The 21867-nt window shown below is 46.6% G+C and overlaps 1 protein-coding gene across 1 annotated transcript in view; it reads left to right on the top strand.

Moving 5' to 3' along the window:
- Positions 1–21867, top strand: part of LOC118940999 (cytoplasmic dynein 1 intermediate chain 1) — a 117691-nt gene that overhangs the window by 72419 nt on the left and 23405 nt on the right. The window contains 2 exon segments of the mRNA XM_036951073.1: positions 18489–18632; positions 21864–21867. The exon segment at positions 21864–21867 is cut by the window's right edge and continues 145 nt beyond it. Coding sequence (XP_036806968.1) covers positions 18489–18632; positions 21864–21867 — 148 coding nt within the window.

The raw sequence follows: 21867 nt of genomic DNA, 5'->3' as shown, positions 1-21867 counted from the left end.
TCACACAGAACTAGCTTACGGCTTGACCTCTTTCTCCCCTCTCTCTCCAGATGAAGTCATGCGACAAGGGAGGTCTGGTCGACCAACAACCTGTCTGCTTGACCCCATCCCCTCCTCCCTTCTCCAGACCATCTCTGGAAACCTTCTCCCAGTCCTCATTTCCCTCATCAACTCATCCCTGACCACTGGCTCTATCTTCAAAATGGCCCGAGTTGCTCCCCTCTTCAAGAAACCAACACTCAACTTATCTGACGTCAAAAACTATATACCGTTATCCTTTCTTTATTTTCTTTCCAAAACAATTAGGTGTGCTGTCCCTGACCAACTTTCTCGTTTTCTCTCTCAGAACGATCTTGTTGACCCAAACCAGTCAGGCTTCAAGACGGGTTACTCAACCTAGACTGCTCTTCTTTGTGTCACGGAGGCTCTCCGCACTGCCAAAGCTGACTCTCTTTCTCCTGTTCTCATCCTCCTTTATCTATCCACTGCCTTCAACACCATGAACCATCAGATCCTCCTCTTCCCCATCTCAGGGCTGGGTGTCTCAGGGTCTGCACGCTCTTGAATTGCATCCTACCTGGCAGGCCGCTCCTTCCAGGTGACGTGGAGAGGATCTGTTTCTGCACCACATACTCTCACTACTGGTGTCCCCCAGGGCTCGGTTCTAGGCCCTCTCCTCTTCTCTCTATACACCAAGTAATTTGGCTCCATGATATCCTCACATGGTCTCTCCTATCATTACTATGCATATGACACACAACTACTTTTCTCTTTCCCCCCTTCTGACACACAGGTGGCAACATGCACCCATGTGCCTGGCAGATATCTCAGCTTGGATGTAGGCCCACTACCTCAAGCTCAACCTCAACAAGACGGAGCTGCTCTTCCTCCTGGGGAAGGCCTGCCCGCTCAAAGACCTCTCCATCACGGTTGACAACTCCACAGTGTCGCCCTCCCAGAGTGCAAGGAACCTTGGCGTGACCCTGGACAAAACCCTGTCATTCTCTGCAAACATCAAAGCAGTGACCCGCTCTTGCATGTTCATGCTCTACAACATCCATAGAGTACAACCCTACATCACAGGAAGTGGCACAGGTACTAATGCAACTTGCTGTGGCTGGGCTCCCCGCTTGTACCATTAAACCCCTGCATCTCATCCAGAACGCTGCAACCTGCCTGGTTTTCAACTTTCCCAAGTTATCCCATGTCACCCCGCTCCTACGCACACTCCTTTGGCATCCAGTCAAAACTCCCATCCACTACAAGACCATGGTGCTTGCCTACAGAGCAGCAAGAGGAACTGCCCCTCTCTACCTTCAGGCTATGTTCAAACCCTACACCTCAATCCGAGTAATCCATTCTGCCACCTCTGGTCTCTTGGCCCTGCCACCCCTGTGGGAAGGCAGCCCAGTCCAAGCTCTTCTCTGTCACGAAGAATGGAATCAGAAAATTCTCTTGAGGTTCAACACAGCATGGAGGAGGCTGCGACTCATCTAATTGGTAAGCTACAACCTTTATTGTCCTGGCCACAAGCTAGGCACACCTGTATTTGGGGAGTGTCTCCCATTCTTCACAGCAGAGCCTCTCAAGGTCTGTCAGGTTGGATGGGTAGCGTTGCTGCACAGCTATTTTCAGGTCTCTCCAGAGATGTTCGATCAGGTTCAGGTCCGGGCTCTGGCTTGGCCACTCAAGGACATTCAGAAAGTTGTCACAAAGCCACTCCTGCGTTGTCTTGGCTGTGTGCTTAGGGTCATCGTCCTGTTGGAAGGTGAACCTTCGCCCAAGTCTGAGGTCCTGAGTGCTCTAGAGCATGTTTTCATCAAGGATCTCTCTCGACTTTGCTCCGTTCATCTTTCCCTCAATCCTGACTAGTCTCCCAGTCCCTGCCGGCGAAAATCATCCCCACAGCATGACGCTGCCACCACCCTGCTTCACCGTAGGGATGGTGTCAGGTTTCCTCTGGACGTGATGCGTGGCATTCAGGCCAAAGAGTTCAATCTTGGTTTCATCAGACCAGAGAATATTGTTTCTCATGGTCTGAGAGTCCTTTAGGTGCCTTTTGGCAAATTCCAAATGGGCTGTCATTTTACTGAGGAGTGGCTTCCATCTGGCCACTCTACCATAAAGGCCTGATTGGTGGAGTGCTGCAGAGATGGTTGTCCTTCTGGAAGGTTCTCCCATCTCCTCAGAGGAACTCTGGAGCTCTGTCAGAGTGACCATCGGGTTCACCTCCCTTACCAAGTCCCTTCTCCCCCGATTGTTCAGTTTGGCCAGGCGGCCAGCTCTAGGAAGAATCTTGATGGTTCCATACTTCTTCCATTTAAGAATGATGAAAACCACTGTGTTCGTGGGGAGCTTCAATGCTTCAAAAATAGTTTGATACCCTTCCTCAGATCTGTGCCTCAACAGGCTTGGTTTTTGCTCTGAAATGCACTGTCAGCTGTGGGACCTTATATAGACAGGTGTGTGCCTTTCCAAATCATGTCCAATCAATTGATTTTACTATAGGTGGATTCCATTCAAGTTGTAGAAACATCTCAAATATGATGAAAGGAAACAGGATGCACCTGAGCTCAATTTCAAGTCTCATAGCAAAGGTACAGAATACTTATATAAATAATGTATTTCTGCTTTTTATTTGTAATAAATTTGCAAAATATTCTAAACCTGTTTTTTCTTTGTCATTATGGGGTATTGTGTATAGATTGAGGGGAAAAGGTAATTGAATACATTTTAGGATACGGCTGTAACGTAACAAAATGTGTAAAAACTCAAGGGGTCTGAATACTTTCCAGCTACACCGTAGATATACAGTTTTGCGTTATTTGACGGGTATAGGGACGATGACCAACGTAGCATATTGTTTGTGCTCTGAGGTGGTGCTGAAATTGGCAGTGCATCTAAAGTTATCCTTTCATTGTGCTGACTGGCACTGATAGCCTTCTGTCCATGGTCCTGAATCAATGGTTACGATGTGTGCTGTTTTAATGAGCGCATATCAGGCTACCAGTCTTCGTGGGGCTTCTCTTCAACATCATGTGCTTTCTTGTGTGAAAAACAACAGTTGTTGTGTATATGGCTGTATTTCAGATAGGCCTACATTTGTGCATTGTAGGACCAATAGCATGTGTAACCAACTAAACAAAAGTAGGCAAACTTTCACTCTGTTATGATTGATTTGTATTACACAATCGTTGTGTGATAGGCTACTGTAAAGGTCATGTCAATATTATGAAAATTACACAGCCTACTTTTCACCCCTGCCTGCTCTCTTGCTATAGTGTGTGTGTGTGTGTGTGTGTGTGTGTGTGTGTGTGTGTGTGTGTGTGTGTGTGTGTGTGTGTGTGTGTGTGTGTGTGTGTGTGTGTGTGTGTGTGTGTGTGTGGACGTGTTTAACTATACTTGTGGGGACTATATTTGTGTCCCCGACTGGGGACATTTTGTTGGTCCTCACAAGGTCAAATGCTATTTCTAGGGTGTTTAGAATTAAGGTTAGAATTAGGGTTACGTTTAATTTTTTTCCTAATGTTTGAAGTTTAATCTGAAGCCTGTGAGAATATTTGATAAGCTAGTGGTGGTGCTCATCCTGTCAGCTGATCTGTGCGTGTTGGTAGGCACAAATGATGTGTAGGCCTACGTAGCCACGGCTGCATTTCAGATACACGTCAAAATGGGCTGTTATTATTTAAAGTGACGGTTGTTGATGTGTACAGCTACATTTAAGATACATTTAGGTACATTTGAACAGTAGTAGGTCCAACCTACATTGTGTTATCAGGACTCTAAAGCAATACCAGTTGTGCCCCCCCATGGATTTAAAATACCCCCTCAGGCACGTCATCCTGAGGGGATTGATGTGAGGAAGTTAATGTGCTGCTCCTCTCTTTACAGCCCCATCAGTTGACCCGTCATCGCCCCAAACCCCCGGCACTCCGGTAACATCACAGGACCCTCTCAAGTGGGCTGGGTCACGCCACATCAATGGCACGCCCTGAAAACCTCACCCTCAGCCCGCCAGCACCCCCGCTCACACTGTCAGCTCCCATCCCACTCAGCCATATTTTGATTAATATCTCTAGGTTTTCTTTAAACACAATGACTCGCCGTGACCTGCTCCCTGTGCCAGAGGTTTGAGAGAGAGAGAGAGAGAGAGAGAGAGAGAGAGAGCGAGAGAGAGAGAGAGAGAGAGAGAGATGCTTTCTGGAGAGATTCCCACTCCAGATTATAGTGGTGGATGGAGTTGCATTTGCTCATAAAGCTTACTGAAGAAATCCTATAAAAGCCACTGTGAGTTTTGTAGGAGAAAGGGCAAAGACCCTGTGTCTGTGAGCGTTTTATAATAGACTTGTATATAAGACGTTCTTTCAGCAGCTAGCTAGAGATTCAACCTCCAATATGATGGATTGTTCCAGCATTCTTTCTGTTCCTGGATCTAATGGTTAGATGATGTGTATTGCTTTAATGGACTATGGCAAAGCTATGTAGATGAACATTTTAAGACTTACTTAGCAGTCTATCATTGTGTTAAAGCCATTTTTCTAATCATACTTGATCAATTCAATCATTTTTCAAAGCTAATTCACACCTGAATAATCTGTTTAATTTGAGATATTTTAATATAAATGTGCGCTACTTCTCCTATGTCAGTATGACTAAGGTCACAGCCACTGAAGAGAGAGAAGAAGAAAGAGAAACAGAGATGGAAAGGAAAGAAAGAGAGAGGGCAGAGAGAAGGAGAGGGCAGAGAGAAGGAGAGGGCAGAGAGAAGGAGAAAAGGAGAGCGAGGGGGCAGAGAGAAGGAGAGAGGACAGAGAGAAGGAGAGAAAGAGAGGCAGTGTGAAGGAGAGGGGCAGAGAGAAGGAGAGAGGGCAGTGTGAAGGAGAGGGGCAGAGAGAAGGAGAGAGGGCAGAGAGAAAGAGAGGGCAGTGTGAAGGACAGCAGGCAGTGTGAAGGACAGCGGGCAGTGTGAAGGAGAGAGGGCAGTGTGAAGGTGAGGGGCAGAGAGAAGGAGAGGGGCAGTGTTTAAGGAGAGAGGGCAGAGAGGAGAGGGGCAGAGAGAAAGAGAGGGCAGAGAGAAGGAGGGGGCCGAGAGAATGAGAGAGGGCAGAAAGAAGGAGAGGGACAGAGAGGAGGAGAGACGGCAGAGAGAAGGAGAGGGGCAGAGAGAAGGAGAGAGAAGGAGAGAGGGCAGAGAGAAGGAGAGAGAAGGAGAGAGGGCAGAGAGAAGGAGAGAAGGCAGAGAGAAGGAGAGGGGCAGAGAGAAGGAGAGGGGACAGAGAGAAGGAGAGGGGACAGAGAGAAGAAGAGTGGACAGAGAGAAGAAAAGGGGACAGAGAGAAGAAGAGGGGACAGAGAGATGGAGAGGGGCAGAGAGAAGGAGAGGGTACAGAGAGAAGGAGAGTGGCAGAGAGAAGGAGAGGGGACAGAGAGAAGGAGAGGGGACAGAGAGAAGGAGAGAAGGCAGAGAGAAGGAGAGAGGGCAGAGAGAAGGAGAGGGTCAGAGAGAAGGAGAGGGGCAGAGAGAAGGAGATGGGACAGAGAGAAGGAGAGAAGGCAGAGAGAAGGAGAGAGGGCAGAGAGAAGGAGAGGGAATGAGAGAGGGCAGAGAGAAGGAGAGAGGGCAGAGAGAAGGAGAGAGGGCAGAGAGAAGGAGAGGGGCAGAGAGAAGGAGAGGGGACAGAGAGAAGGAGAGGGGACAGAGAGAAGAAAAGGGGACAGAGAGAAGAAGAGGGGACAGAGAGATGGAGAGGAGCAGAGAGAAGGAGAGGGTACAGAGAGAAGGAGAGTGGCAGAGAGAAGGAGAGGGGACAGAGAGAAGGAGAGGGGACAGAGAGAAGGAGAGAAGGCAGAGAGAAGGAGAGAGGGCAGAGAGAAGGAGAGGGTCAGAGAGAAGGAGAGGGGCAGAGAGAAGGAGATGGGACAGAGAGAAGGAGAGATGGCAGAGAGAAGGAGAGAGGGCAGAGAGAAGGAGATGGGACAGAGAGAAGGAGAGGGGCAGAGAGGAGAGGGAAGGAGAGAGGGCAGAGAGAAGGAGGGGGACAGAGAGAAGGAGAGAGGGCAGAGAGAAGGAGAGGGGCAGAGAGAAGGAGAGGGGCAGAGAGAAGGAGAGGGGACAGAGAGAAGGAGAGAGAAGGAGAGAGAAGGAGAGAAGGAGAGGGGACAGAGAGAAGGAGAGGGGACAGAGAGAAGGAGAGAAGGCAGAGAGAAGGAGAGAGAAGGAGAGAGGGCAGAGAGAAGGAGAGAGAAGGAGAGAGGGCAGAGAGAAGGAGAGAGGGCAGAGAGAAGGAGAGGGGCAGAGAGAAGGAGAGGGGACAGAGAGAAGAAGAGGGGACAGAGAGAAGGAGAGGGGCAGAGAGAAGGAGAGAGGGCAGAGAGAAGGAGAGAAGGAGAGAAGGAGAGAAGGAGAGAGGGCAGAGAGAAGGAGAGGGGCAGATAGAAGGAGAGGGGACAGAGAGAAGGAGAGATAAGGAGAGAGGGCAGAGAGAAGGAGAGAGGGCAGAGAGAAGGAGAGGGGCAGAGACAAGGAGAGAGGGCAGAGAGAAGGAGAGGGGCAGAGAGAAGGAGAGAGGGCAGAGAGAAGGAGAGAGGGCAGAGAGAAGGAGAGAGAAGGAGAGGGGACAGAGAGAAGGAGAGGGGACAGAGAGAAGGAGAGAGGGCAGAGAGAAGGAGAGAGAAGGAGAGAGGGCAGAGAGAAGGAGAGGGGCAGAGAGAAGGAGAGAGGGCAGTGTGAAGGTGAGGGGCAGAGAGAAGGAGAGGGGCAGAGAGAAGGAGAGAGGGGCAGAGAGAAGGAGAGAGGGCAGAGAGAATGAGAGAGGGCAGAGAGAAGGAGAGGGGACAGAGAGAAGGAGAGGGGACAGAGAGAAGGAGAGGGCAGAGAGAAGGAGAGAGGGCAGAGAGAAGGAGAGAGGGCAGAGAAGGAGAGGGGCAGAGAGAAGGAGAGAGGGCAGTGTGAAGGTGAGGGGCAGAGAGAAGGAGAGGGGCAGAGAGAAGGAGAGAGGGGCAGAGAGAAGGAGAGAGGGCAGAGAGAATGAGAGAGGGCAGAGAGAAGGAGATGGGACAGAGAGAAGGAGAGAGGGCAGAGAGAAGGAGAGGGGCAGAGAGAAGGAGAGAGGGCAGAGAGAATGAGAGAGGGCAGAGAGAAGGAGAGAGAAGGAGAGAAGGAGAGGGGACAGAGAGAAGGAGAGAGAAGGAGAGGGCAGAGAGAAGGAGAGAAGGAGAGAGGGCAGAGAGAAGGAGAGGGGCAGAGAGAAGGAGAGGGGCAGAGAGAAGGAGAGAAGGAGAGAGGGCAGAGAGATAGAGAGGGGCAGAGAGAAGGAGAGGGGACAGAGAGAAGGAGAGAAGGCAGAGAGAAGGAGAGGGGCAGAGAGAAGGAGAGCGGGCAGAGAGAAGGAGAGAGGGCAGAGAGAAGGAGAGAAGGAGATGGGACAGAGAGAAGGAGAGAAGGCAGAGAGAAGGAGAGGGGCAGAGAGAAGGAGAGAGGGCAGAGAGAAGGAGAGAGAAGGAGAGAAGGAGAGGGGACAGAGAGAAGGAGAGGGCAGAGAGAAGGAGAGGGGCAGAGAGAAGGAGAGGGGCAGAGAGAAGGAGAGAAGGAGAGGGGCAGAGAGAAGGAGAGAGGGCAGAGAGAAGGAGAGAGGGCAGAGAGAAGGAGAGGGGCAGAGAGAAGGAGAGGGCAGAGAGAAGGAGAGGGCAGAGAGAAGGAGAGAGGGCAGAGAGAAGGAGAGGGGCAGAGAGAAGGAGAGAGGGCAGAGAGAAGGAGAGAGGGCAGAGAGAAGGAGAGAGGGCAGAGAGAAGGAGAGAGAAGGAGAGAAGGAGAGGGGACAGAGAGAAGGAGAGGGGACAGAGAGAAGGAGAGAAGGCAGAGAGAAGGAGAGAAGGCAGAGAGAAGGAGAGGGGACAGAGAGAAGGAGAGGGCAGAGAGAAGGAGAGAGGGCAGAGAGAAGGAGAGAAGGAGAGGGGCAGAGAGAAGGAGAGAGGGCAGAGAGAAGGAGAGAGGGCAGAGAGAAGGAGAGAGGGCAGAGAGAAGGAGAGGGGCAGAGAGAAGGAGAGGGGCAGAGAGAAGGAGATGGAACAGAGAGAAGGAGAGGGCAGAGAGAAGGAGAGAGGGCAGAGAGAAGGAGAGAGGGCAGAGAGAAGAGAAGCAGAGAAAGGCTGCTTGTATTCAGAGCCTCCCTTTCTTTATTTGATGAAACAGAGATATGGTATTACATCGGCTGTGCCAGAGACCACAGAGTGACAAAATCTGCGGGGTGTCGTAAAAAAGACAGGCAGAAAAAGAGCGAGGGAGCGAGGGATGCCAAGAGAAGAGGGTTCAGTCCATCTGGTCCTCATAAGCCCTGCTGAAAACCAGATGAGTGTGGTGGTACAGTGAGAGGAGAATATACTGTCTCTTACTCAGTCATCTATCCTCCTACTCCCTCCCTCCCCTGACCCGAACTCCAGGAGCATTTTCCCTCCGGTAAGGAGGGAGGCAACAAAGGAGGGAGTGTTCATTTCTCTCCTCCATAATCCCTCGCTCCGTGCCATCTCTCATCATGGGTTAGCCTTGTGTATTATTCTGTACAGAACACTTCCCATTAATATAATAGGGTCTGTCACAAGCACTTCACTTCTCTGAGATGATTTAAACAGCTGGCTTGGGGAAGGAAAAACCCTTTTGCTCTGTAGGTGCTGGGCCCTCGATTTGAGTTTTACCATCGCGTTTCAATTGAGAGTCAATGCAGAAAAATGACTTTCACTGGTGTTTTTCAGTGGAGCTGTCAGTTTAAACATCCGTTCGGTTCTGGGCTGCCGCCAGATGACTTTGCAGGATACGGACTCACGCTGAACGGACCTTGAGAAAGAGGAGAAATGGTCTCAGAGCTACTTAACTTTTGGAAATGAATTTGGTTGAAAGAAAGTCATATTATTGAGGTATGATCATAATACAGACTTTGCACAGAGAAGTGTGCGAGATGGGTTTTATATAGGAACCTCCAGACAGGTGTAAGGGCCTATATTTACTGGAATATACACTTTGTTTCAAAGGTACTCATGAGACTTAGATCTTAAGATTTATTCAGTTGTACAATGAGTATACCAAAAATTAGGAACACAAACACCTTCCTAATATTGAACTGCAGTTCTTGATACAAGACGGTGCACCTACTACTGTACCCCGTTCAAAGGCACTTAAATTCACCCTCTGAATGGCACACGTACACAATCCATGTCTGAAGGCTTAAAACGTATTCTTTAACCAGTCTCCTCCCCTTCATCTACACTGATCGAAGTGGATTTCACAAGTGACATCAATAAGCGATCATAGCTTTCACTTGGATTCACCTGGTCAGTCTGTCATGGAAAGAGCAGGTGTTCTTAAAGTTGTGTATACTTAGTGAATGTAAACATACAGTAGCCATTTTCCTACAGTGAAATTAATTTGCATATGTACTTTAAAAATAACAAGTAGATTCCCCTCACAGGCAGATGCTTCCAGTCAGACGTGTGTTCACAGGCAGATGCTTCCAGTCAGACGTGTGTTCACAGGCAGATGCTTCCAGTCAGACGTGTGTTCACAGGCAGATGCTTCCAGTCAGACGTGTGTTCACAGGCAGATGCTTCCAGTCAGACGTGTGTTCACAGGCAGATGCTTCCAGTCAGACGTGTGTTCACAGGCAGATGCTTCCAGTCAGACGTGTGTTCACAGGCAGATGCTTCCAGTCAGACGTGTGTTCACAGGCAGATGCTTCCAGTCAGACGTGTGTTCACAGGCAGATGCTTCCAGTCAGACGTGTGTTCACAGGCAGATGCTTCCAGTCAGACGTGTGTTCACAGGCAGATGCTTCCAGGCAGACGTGTGTTCACAGGCAGATGCTTCCAGTCAGACGTGTGTTCACAGGCAGATGCTTCCAGGCAGACGTGTGTTCACAGGCAGATGCTTCCAGTCAGACGTGTGTTCACAGGCAGATGCTTCCAGGCAGACGTGTGTTCACAGGCAGATGCTTCCAGTCAGACGTGTGTTCACAGGCAGATGCTTCCAGGCAGACGTGTGTTCACAGGCAGATGCTTCCAGTCAGACGTGTGTTCACAGGCAGATGCTTCCAGTCAGACGTGTGTTCACAGGCAGATGCTTCCAGTCAGACGTGTGTTCACAGGCAGATGCTTCCAGTCAGACGTGTGTTCACAGGCAGATGCTTCCAGTCAGACGTGTGTTCACAGGCAGATGCTTCCAGTCAGACGTGTGTTCACAGGCAGATGCTTCCAGTCAGACGTGTGTTCACAGGCAGATGCTTCCAGTCAGACGTGTGTTCACAGGCAGATGCTTCCAGTCAGACGTGTGTTCACAGGCAGATGCTTCCAGTCAGACGTGTGTTCACAGGCAGATGCTTCCAGTCAGACGTGTGTTCACAGGCAGATGCTTCCAGTCAGACGTGTGTTCACAGGCAGATGCTTCCAGGCAGACGTGTGTTCACAGGCAGATGCTTCCAGTCAGACGTGTGTTCACAGGCAGATGCTTCCAGGCAGACGTGTGTTCACAGGCAGATGCTTCCAGTCAGACGTGTGTTCACAGGCAGATGCTTCCAGGCAGACGTGTGTTCACAGGCAGATGCTTCCAGTCAGACGTGTGTTCACAGGCAGATGCTTCCAGGCAGACGTGTGTTCACAGGCAGATGCTTCCAGTCAGACGTGTGTTCACAGGCAGATGCTTCCAGTCAGACGTGTGTTCACAGGCAGATGCTTCCAGTCAGACGTGTGTTCACAGGCAGATGCTTCCAGTCAGACGTGTGTTCACAGGCAGATGCTTCCAGTCAGACGTGTGTTCACAGGCAGATGCTTCCAGTCAGACGTGTGTTCACAGGCAGATGCTTCCAGTCAGACGTGTGTTCACAGGCAGATGCTTCCAGTCAGACGTGTGTTCACAGGCAGATGCTTCCAGTCAGACGTGTGTTCACAGGCAGATGCTTCCAGTCAGACGTGTGTTCACAGGCAGATGCTTCCAGTCAGACGTGTGTTCACAGGCAGATGCTTCCAGGCAGACGTGTGTTCACAGGCAGATGCTTCCAGTCAGACGTGTGTTCACAGGCAGATGCTTCCAGGCAGACGTGTGTTCACAGGCAGATGCTTCCAGTCAGACGTGTGTTCACAGGCAGATGCTTCCAGGCAGACGTGTGTTCACAGGCAGATGCTTCCAGTCAGACGTGTGTTCACAGGCAGATGCTTCCAGGCAGACGTGTGTTCACAGGCAGATGCTTCCAGTCAGACGTGTGTTCACAGGCAGATGCTTCCAGGCAGACGTGTGTTCACAGGCAGATGCTTCCAGTCAGACGTGTGTTCACAGGCAGATGTTTCCAGTCAGACGTGTGTTCACAGGCAGATGCTTCCAGTCAGACGTGTGTTCACAGGCAGTAGTTGTGTAAACAAAGATTGAATCTGGCCCCTAATATCACTGGTTGTATCCCAATGGTACCATATTCCCTATATAGTGCACTACTTTTGTCCAGGGTCCATTCGGCTTCCATAGGGCTACCATGTGGCTCTCGTCAAAAGTAGTGCACTATGTAGAGAATAGGGGGCCATTTGGGACATTGACATGAACTCTTATCTGTTAATAACACAACATGACATCTGAATGGGGAAATGTGTTGACCAATTCCCCCTGGGCAGAAGTCATACATTGTTTTATGGGGACAATAGAAGCAGTCTTCAGTAGCTAATGACAGACAGTACAGTCAGGGTAATTCACGACCACACATGTTGATATATGTTTTAAGAATAAAGGATCATGCGCATTTCTGGCAGACGCTGCAAACTGCACTGTAGAGACAAACGACGCTACTGTCAGTCGTTCGTTCCGTAGGCCTACAGACGAGGATAGTGGGGAACTAGGGAGCGGATTCAACTAGAAAGAGTGGGAACTCTGAATTTAGTTACAGGATTTATCCACTTTAGATGACACGCCTGATAGGGTCAGAAGTCTGCGCAACATATGGAGTCAATATCCAGTCTTTTTGTTATCCTCCTTTTCTGTCCTTACTATTAAGCTTAGTGATTTATTAGCGATGATAACTCTGGCAAAGAGAGTACATAATGTCAGGAGGATCTTCCAGACATGTATGTTTATAGAACAGAATAATTGATGACTTCTAATATAGAAGATTTAAAGTTAGTATGTCCATGGTTATTACAGAGACTCAAAGAGATGGATAGTGGTATTATACCTCAACCTCATTCGAATGAGCAGTGAACCTGCTTGCCTTAGTCAAAGCCAAGTTTCTCCTATTTCACCACAATTCACAATTAAATGGAGGAAAACACCATTTATTTATCTTAAGTCTCTTTGTAGCAACGTATGGTATAACAAATATCCCTTTCCAGAGGGATACACACTCATAAACATTTAGCAACTTATTCATCTCTTAAGTGGAGGAGAGTTAGAAACAAGGAAAAAGGGAGTGATGTGAGAGAGGAGAAGAGAGAGAGAGGAGAAGAGAGAGAGAAGAGAGAGAGAGAGAGGAGAGAGAGAGGAGAAGAGAGAGAGAGGAGAAGAGAGAGAGAGAAGAAGAGAGCGAGAGAGAGGAGAAGAGAGAGAGAGAAGAAGAGAGCGAGAGAGAGGAGAGAGAGAGAGAGAAGAGAGAGAGGGAGAGGAGAGAGAGAGAGGAGAAGAGAGAGAAGAAGAGAGAGAGGAGAGAGAGGAGAAGAGAGAGAGAGAGGAGAGAGAGAGGGGAGAAGAGAGAGAGAGGAGAAGAGAGAGAGAGGAGAAGAGAGAGAAAAGAGAAGAGAGAGAGAGCGAGAGGAGAAGAGAGAGAGAGAGGAGAGAGAGATAGAGGAGAAGAGAGAGAGGAGAGAAGAGAGAGAGGAGAAGAGAGAGAGAGGAGAAGAGAGAGAGAGAGAGGAGAGAGAGAGAGGAGAAGAGAGAGAGGAGAGAAGAGAGAGAGTAGAAGAGAGAGAGAGAGAAGAGAGAGAGAGAGGAGAGAGGTGAAAGGAGATATAAAGAGAAGGAGACCTCTCTTCTCCGTTGGGGGTTTTGGGTTACTCTCCTTCATCAGTCCTCTGATGAATGTCTTGGTAGGGGAGTGGTGACCCTCTTGTTGTGGTGACCCCACCAGGCCGGGCGTTCATTATCATTAGCCCCGTAATGAAGCAGCCCTGTTTGAGGAGCGTGGCTCTGATGGCAAGCCCAACCACAGACAGCCAAAGGGTCAAAGGTCAGGCCCGGGGCCTCTGATGCTCTGATTTGAAATGACAGACGTACATCTACATCAGAGATGGGATTTGTGGGCCTTGTCGAGGGCTAGCATAGCGAAGTTAGCATTTAGGAACCGATGAGGGATGTATTAAAGAGGCAGTCTGGGATTCATTCAACAACAGAACTATAGTCCAAAAATACATGTACCAATCGCAGAGTGCCCTTTTAATGCCAAAAGAGAAGAGAGGAGACAGACTTGGTTTAGATGGATGATGAAGAACTTCTCACTCAAAGAAGTGTGCTTTGTCTGTATGTGTGTGAGGGGAGGAGCAGATATGTCATAAGTGTTGAGTGATAAACTCAGCAAAAAAAGAAACGTCCTCTCACTGTCAACTTAACATGTGTGAATATTTGTATGAACATAACAAGATTCAACAACTGAGACATAAACTGAACAGGTTCCACAGACATGTGACTAACAGAAATTGAGTAATGCGTCCCTGAACAAAGGGGGGTCAAAAAAAGTTACAGTCAGTATCTGGTGTGGCCACCAGCTGCATTAAGTACTGTAGTGCACCTTCTCCTCATGGACTGCACCAGATTTGCCAGGTCTTTGCCAGGTTCTGTGAGATGTTACCCCACTCTTCCACCAAGGCACCTGCAAGTTCCTGGACATTTCTGGGGGGTAATGGCCCTGGCCCTCACCCTCTGATCCAACAGGTCCCAAACGTGCTCAATGGGATTGAGATCCGGGCTCTTCGCTGGCCATGGCAAAACACTGACATTCCTGTCTTGTAGGAAATCACGCACAGAACGAGCAACATGGCTGGTGGCATTGTCATGCTGAAGGGTCATGTCAGGATGAGCCTGCAGGAAGGGTATCACATGAGGGAGGAGGATGTCTTCCCTGTAATTTATTGCCCTGGCCACATCTGCAGTCCTCATGCCTCCTTTCAGCATGCCTAAGGCATCTTTCTTTTGGTGTTTTTCAGAGTCAGTTGAAAGGCCTCTTTAGTGTCCTAAGTTTTCATAACTGTGACCTTAATTGCCTACCGTCTGTAAGCGGTTAGTGTCTTAATGACCGTTCCACAGGTGCATGTTCATTCATTGTTTATGGCTCATTGAACAAGCATGAGAAACAGTGTTTAAACCCTTTACAATGACAATCTGTGAAGTTATTTGGATTTTTACGAGTGATCTTTGAAAGACAGAGTCCTGAAAATGGGCCGTTTCCTTTTTTTCTGAGTTTATTATTCTTGCGCGCGACGCTTCTAGGCTTTCCTACAGCACACAAGGCTAGTGAACAAGAATACAATTATATCTCATTCAGAAGTTGATCAATTGGTTGTTGTTTTTTTACTGGTGGTTTTGAGGGATGCAACAAATGAAAGTCTATTGTATCTGACGTTATAATACACACTAAGTGTATCATTGTTTTATACAGTATGTATTTGTTTGGACTGTAAGTCATTCATATTTAGGCTATATATTTATATCATTCTATAGCACTACCTACTTTGCAGGAAAACCCAGTTACCCATTCAAACCTTTGGTAACTCACACAAATGGAAATATCTAAATATTCTCGGTCAGACCATCGAACATTGTGTATTAATGTGTTTAACCTTTCAGGCGCAGGCGTTCCGCTAGCGACCCACCTCGACCACATCCAGTGAAATTGCAGAGCCCCAAATTCAAAATACAGAATTAGTGATAATAAACATTTATAAAAAATACAAGTGTTATACATCAGTTTAAAGATTAACTTCCTGTTAATCCAACCGCTTTGTCAGATTTCAAAAAGGCTTTACGGCGAAAGCATACCATGTGATTGTCTGAGGACAGAGCCCCGCTTACAAAAGCATACAAACATTTTACAACCAGTAAAGGAATTACAAAAGTCAGAAATAGCGATAAAATTAATCACTTACCTTTGAAGATATTCATATGGTTGCAGTCACAAGAGTCCCAGCTACACAGTAAATGTTAATTTTGTTGGATAAAGTCCCTCTTTATATCCCTTAAACTCTGTACATCCTAATAGTACAGGTAAATTTCGTCGAAACATGTCAATCGATGTTTATAATTAATTCTCAGGTTGTCAATTGTCTAAATAATTGATAATATTTCAACCTGACAATAGCGTATTAAAAAGAAAGGAAAAACAACGAAGGGCGCGCACTTGGTCATGCGCGCAAACCAGCACTGCATGATTCTACAGTCCACTGACAGAAAGGTCTCATTCTTCTTCATTTTTCAGAAAACAAGCCTGAAACAATGTTTAAAGACTGTTGACATCTAATGGAAGCCATAGGAACTGTAATCTGGGTCCTAACCCATTAGATACTCTATAGGCATTCAATTGAAAATACCCACATCAAAAAAATCCCACTTCCTGGATGGATTTTCCTCAGGTTTTCAGCTGCCAGATCAGTTCTGTTACACTCACAGACATTATTATAACAGTTTTAGAAACTTTAGAGTGTTTTCTATCCAAATCCACACTTCTCATCCAAATCCAGGCTTCTCATCCAAATCCAGGCTTCTCATCCAAATCCACGCTTCTCATCCAAGCCATAAGAAGTTATTAAACCTTAATCCAGCAGTTCCCCTAGGGTCAACAGGCTCGGCTCCAGGCATAAGCAACATAAGCGGTCTCAACTTCCTGTTGAGAGATAGAATAGTAGAATACACAAGGTGCAAGTTCCAAAATTTGGTTGTGCATCAGCAATTTTTCTCATCAGCAGTCACTCAATTAGCCATGTCCGCTAACAATTTTTAGATTGGTAATTTAGTCTAGCCAGTTATCTAAACTTGGAGTATGCATTGCCGAATATCGACCTGGCCCAGGGGCCCTGACCTCCAGGGAGCCCCCATTGATTTTGTTAGTCACTCTCACTCAGATATATTTAATTACACCACATGGCAAAATGGGTAGAATTACAGGAAATTAGCTTTAAAACTGAAAAATATTATTTCTGTCCAATGGCAAAATGACGAGAATTGCATGAAATAAACTTTAAAACATACATTTTTCTCTCCGCCATCAAAAGGAGGTCACTAAAAACTATTTCCAAATCTCGCTTAGGGCCCCCAAAAGGCTAGAGCCGGCCCTGTGGGTAAATATACTTCTCAGGGCCTGATGGCCAACACAATACTTTATTTTTACCCCTCAAGCTCAGTTTATTTTGAGTCTCTGTTTGAAAAACCACTTCACATCCGAGGCTCTTCTGTAGCCGTTCTGGAAGCCGGGTTTCTTCAGAGGGAAAGAAGGAGAGAGAGAAAGAAATGGAGAAAAGAAAGAGAAGCGTGTTTTCTTTTGCTCTGGTTTGTTTTCCAGTCCTCTTTAAAATGAACTCTGGGTACAGGACTTGGCGGTTGCACATGGTGTGGTGAAAGAAAGGGGAGAGGAGAGAGAGAGGAGAGGGAGTGACAGGGAGGGAGAAAGAGAGAGAGAGAGACGGGGAGTGAGAGACGGAGAGACGGGGAGGGAGAGAGAGGGAGGGAGAGAGAGAGCAAGATGGGGGGAGAGAGAGACGGGGGGAGGGAGAGAGAGCGAGACGGGGGAGGGAGAGATATATGGGGGAGAGAGAGAGGCGGGGGGACGGAGAGAGAGAGAGACGGGGGGAGGGAGAGAGAGAGAGACGGGGGGGAGAGAGAGAGAGACGGGGCAGGGGGAGAGAGAGACGGGGGGAGGGAGAGAGAGAGAGAGACGGGGGAGGGAGAGAGAGACGGGGGAGGGAGAGAGAGAGACAGGGGGAGGGAGAGAGAGAGACAGGGGGAGGGAGAGAGAGAGAGACAGGGGGAGGGAGAGAGAGAGACGGGGGAGGGAGGGAGAGAGAGAGAGACGGGGGAGGGAGAGAGAGAGACGGGGGGAGGGAGGGCGAGAGAGAGAGAGACGGGGGAGGGAGAGAGAGAGAGACGGGAGGAGGGAGAGAGAGACAGGGGAGGGAGAGAGACGGGGGGAGGGAGGGCGAGAGAGAGAGAGACGGGGGAGGGAGAGAGAGAGAGACGGGAGGAGGGAGAGAGAGACAGGGGAGGGAGAGAGACGGGGGGAGGGAGAAAGAGAGAGACGGGGGAGAGAGACGGAGAGATACGGAGAGAGCGAGATGGAGTCTCTCTTCTCTTTCTTTTATTCACTCATAAAACAGTAGATCCGAAAGAGAAAAGAAAACAATGCCGCCACACTTCATCCCTATTTCAGTTGAACCAGATCAAATGGGGTCTTCTCAGTGTGTAAACAGGGGAAAGTACTGCCAGTGGACCTACCGTGTAGGCTTTAGTTCTGGTTCAAGTTTAACTTGGGTCGACACAGAAAGAGTAGATATTGAATTGTTAAATAGTGTCAGCTCTGGAAAAACAGCACTGTACTCACTATAACATTCTCTTATGATTAGGACGAGAACCCAGAGTTTAACCTGACCAGGTCACATTGTGGTCAGTAAAACTCAGGACCCTCATGATCAACTAATCACTGGTTATAGGAGAGAAGGGTTGTGTCCCAAATGGCACCCTATTCATTAATAGTGCACTACTATTGACCAGGGCCCAGGGCACTATAAAGGAATAGGGTGCCATTTTGGGATACGCATTTAGAGTAGAGGCTACTATACAATCTTTATGCTGATACTGTGGAAGAAGCCATATGTGAGGCTCAGTGAAGAGGAACCAGAACTCAATAAACACAGTGTCAAAGAGAGGGGGTTCAAGGCCACGCTTGTCATGATGGAGGCTACACTTTGCGCTCCGCTGGCTCCTGCAGGGTTTGATGCTGTAATATAAAACGTCTGGGGCCACAATCCTTCACATTGTCTCTGTTGTTACCCCTACGTCACCCTCCTCTCCTCAGTAGACCCTGTACAGTCAACTCATCATCGCTCTCTCCCTCTCTCCTAACCCCCTTCCTCACTACCCCACTTCTCTCTCACGCTCTTTCCCTCCTTACTCAAAACAACTGTTGTGCTCTCTTCCCACCTTCCTCTCTCTCTCTCCTCTTTCTCTCTCTCATCTCTTCTCTCTCTGCTCTCTTCTCTTTCTTTCTCTCCTCTTTCGCTCTCTCTCACTTCCCCCTCTCTCTCACTCTCTCCTTTCTCTCTCACCCCCTCTCTCTCCTTTTTCTTTCTCTCTCCATTTTATTTTTCTCTCCCCCCTCTCTCTCTCTCTCTCCCTTCTCTTTCTCTCTCTCTTTCCCATCTCTCTCCTCTCTATCTTTCTATCTGTCTTACTCTCTCTCTCCTCTCTATCTCTCTTGCTCACTTCCCCCTCTGTCTTCCTCTTTTTCTCTCCTTCTAACCCACCCCCTCTCTCTCCCTCTCTCCTCTAGTCTTCAGTGGTGTCGGTGGATGCCCGGTTCCATCCTAACCTGGTGGTGGGGGGAACTTACTCTTGTCAGATAGTCCTGTGGGACAACCGCAGCCACCGCAGGACTCCTGTACAGAGAACCCTCCTCTCAGCTGCAGCTCACACGGTAAGTCCACAGTGCATCCTCAATGGCACCCTATTCCCCATATAGTAAAGTGCACTTCTTCTGACCAGAGCCCTATAGGGAATAGGTACCACTTGGGATGCACACTAAGTTTCCATGTGCACTGAAACACTGAGACACCCACCCAACACCCTGTAACAGAAATGCACCGTGAGTTTATGTTAGTTTCAACATATACCACTGCTTTAGTTTAGAGCAGTAATACAGATACACGTCTGCAGCACACTGAAACATAACCCTGCAATCTGTGGCCTCAGACGGCATTCAAAACATATAATGCCCTTGTATATCCTATATCCTGTATCTTATATCCTATATCGAATATACTATATCCTGTATCTTATATCTAATCCTATATCTTATATATTATGTCCTATATCTTATATTATATTTGCTGTATCTTATATCCAATCCTATATCTTATATACTATATCCTACAGTTGAAGTCAGAAGTTTACATACACCTTAGTCAAATACATTTAAACTCAGTTTTTCACAATTCCTGACATTTAATCCTAGTAAAAATTCCCTGTTTTAGGTCAGTTAGGATCAGCACTTTATTTTAAGAATATGAAATGTCAGAATAATAGTGGGGATAATTATTTATTTAATATTTTATTTATTTCATCACATTCCCATTGGGTCAGATGTTTACATACACTCAATTAGTATTTGGTAGCATTGCCTTTAAATTGTTTAACTTGGGTCAAACGTTTCAGGTTTTGTACCTGTTTCCTCCAGTATCTTCACAAGGTCTTTTGCTGTTGTTCTGGGATTGATTTTCACTTTTCGCACCGAAGTACATTCATCTCTAGGAGACAGAACGCGTCTCCTTCCTGAGCGGTATGACGGCTGCGTTGTCCCATAGTGTTTATACTTGTGTACTATTGCTTGTACAGATGAACATGGTACCTTCAGGTGTTTGGAAATTGCGAGGATGAATCAGACTTGTGGAGGTCAACCATTGTTATTTTTTCTGCAGTCTTGGCTGATTTCTTTTGATTTTCCCATAATGTCAAGCAAAGAGTCACTGAGTTTGAAGGTAGGCCTTGAAATACATACACAGGTACACCTCCAATTGACTCAAAGGATGTCAATTAACCTATCAGAAGTTTCTAAAGCCATGACATCATTTTCTGGAATTTTCCAAGCTGTTTAAAGGCCAGTCAACTTAGGGGAGTGTTTGAAAAAATAGTTTTAATGACTCCAACCTAAGTGTTGTAAACTTCCGACTTCAACTGTATATCCTATTCTATATCTTATATCCTATATCTTATATACTATATCTTATATACTATATCCTATCCTATACTTCATCCCCAACAAACCTTCTGAGTCTCAACACATTGTGAATACCACCCAAGGCAGGCAATAAAGTTTAATGGTGGAGGTGGGAGTAGTGGGGAATCATTGTAGCTTCACACACACACACACACGCACACACGCACACACGCACACACGCACACACACACACACACACGCACACACGCACACACGCACACACACACACACACACACACACACACACACACACACACACACTCACACACACACACACACACACACACACACACACACACACACACACACACACACACACACACACACACACACACACACACACACACACTCTCTCTGCCCCTGGATGCCATACATGCCCCCAATAATGAGAGACTATGTCTAGGCCTTCTGAAAGGGGCCTTTGTGGGCGCCAAACAAAAATCAATTTGAGGGCAATAATTACATAATGGTTTCACACAACCCGCTGTATTTGCACAGCGCCGGATGACGGTGCCAAGTTGGAGTAAGGGTCTGTTGCACATTGGCATCTCATCACTCAATAAGAGCTTTGTGTCGTCTCAGGGTTATAGGAAGACATATTGTAGATGGATGTGCAAATTCACATCATACCTGCTAATGTCTTTCATAAGATATTACAGTTTGTGGAGGAAAATACATGTGAAATACACTACAGCTTATTGAAAGTAGTATAAGTATTAAGTGTAGAGCTATTTAAGAAGAATACACTACAGCTTATTGAAAGTAGTATGAGTATTAAGTGTAGAGCTATTTAAGAAGAATACACTACAGCTTATTGAAAGTAGTATGAGTATTAAGTGTAGAGCTATTTAAGAAGAATACACTACAGCTTATTGAAAGTAGTATGAGTATTAAGTGTAGAGCTATTTAAGAAGAATACACTACAGCTTATTGAAAGTAGTATGAGTATTAAGTGTAGAGCTATTTGAGAAGAATACACTACAGCTTATTGAAAGTAGTATAAGTATTAAGTGTAGAGCTATAAAAGAAGAATACACTGCAGCTTATAGAAAGTAGTATAAGTATTAAGTGTAGAGCTATTTGAGAAGAATACACTACAGCTTATTGAAAGTAGTATAAGTATTAAGTGTAGAGCTATAAAAGAAGAATACACTACAGCTTTTTGAAAGTAGTATAAGTATTAAGTGTAGAGCTATTTGAGAAGAATACACTACAGCTTATTGAAAGTAGTATGAGTATTAAGTGTAGAGCTATTTAAGAAGAATACACTACAGCTTATTGAAAGTAGTATGAGTATTAAGTGTAGAGCTATTTGAGAAGAATACACTACAGCTTATTGAAAGTAGTATGAGTATTAAGTGTAGAGCTATTTGAGAAGAATACACTGCAGCTTATTGAAAGTAGTATGAGTATTAAGTGTAGAGCTATTTGAGAAGAATACACTACAGCTTATTGAAAGTAGTATGAGTATTAAGTGTAGAGCTATTTGAGAAGAATACACTGCAGCTTATTGAAAGTAGTATAAGTATTAAGTGTAGAGCTATAAAAGAAGAATACACTACAGCTTTTTGAAAGTAGTATAAGTATTAAGTGTAGAGCTATAAAAGAAGAATACACTACAGCTTATTGAAAGTAGTATGAGTATTAAGTGTAGAGCTATTTAAGAAACAACACTAGTTTGTAGATCCGAATGAAATAACTGAATTGGAACTTCAGTGGTATAATGTAGCTTAGTGTTATATGTATAACATACATACAGTATGTTGTCTGTGTATTCTGTTTATCGTAGCAGCACCATTTCACCAAGTCAAATTCTTATACATGCAAATGTATTTGGCAAATAACAGATGATACTGATAGCATCCAGTGTGTTTACAAATGGCCATTCTCTTTATGTGTCTGTTCTTCCTGTTTTTCCTGTCTGTACTATAGCACC

Source organism: Oncorhynchus mykiss, chromosome 18 (assembly GCF_013265735.2).
Source record: "Oncorhynchus mykiss isolate Arlee chromosome 18, USDA_OmykA_1.1, whole genome shotgun sequence".
Lineage (NCBI taxonomy): Eukaryota > Metazoa > Chordata > Actinopteri > Salmoniformes > Salmonidae > Oncorhynchus > Oncorhynchus mykiss.
This window is presented reverse-complemented; position numbering and strand designations above follow the sequence as displayed.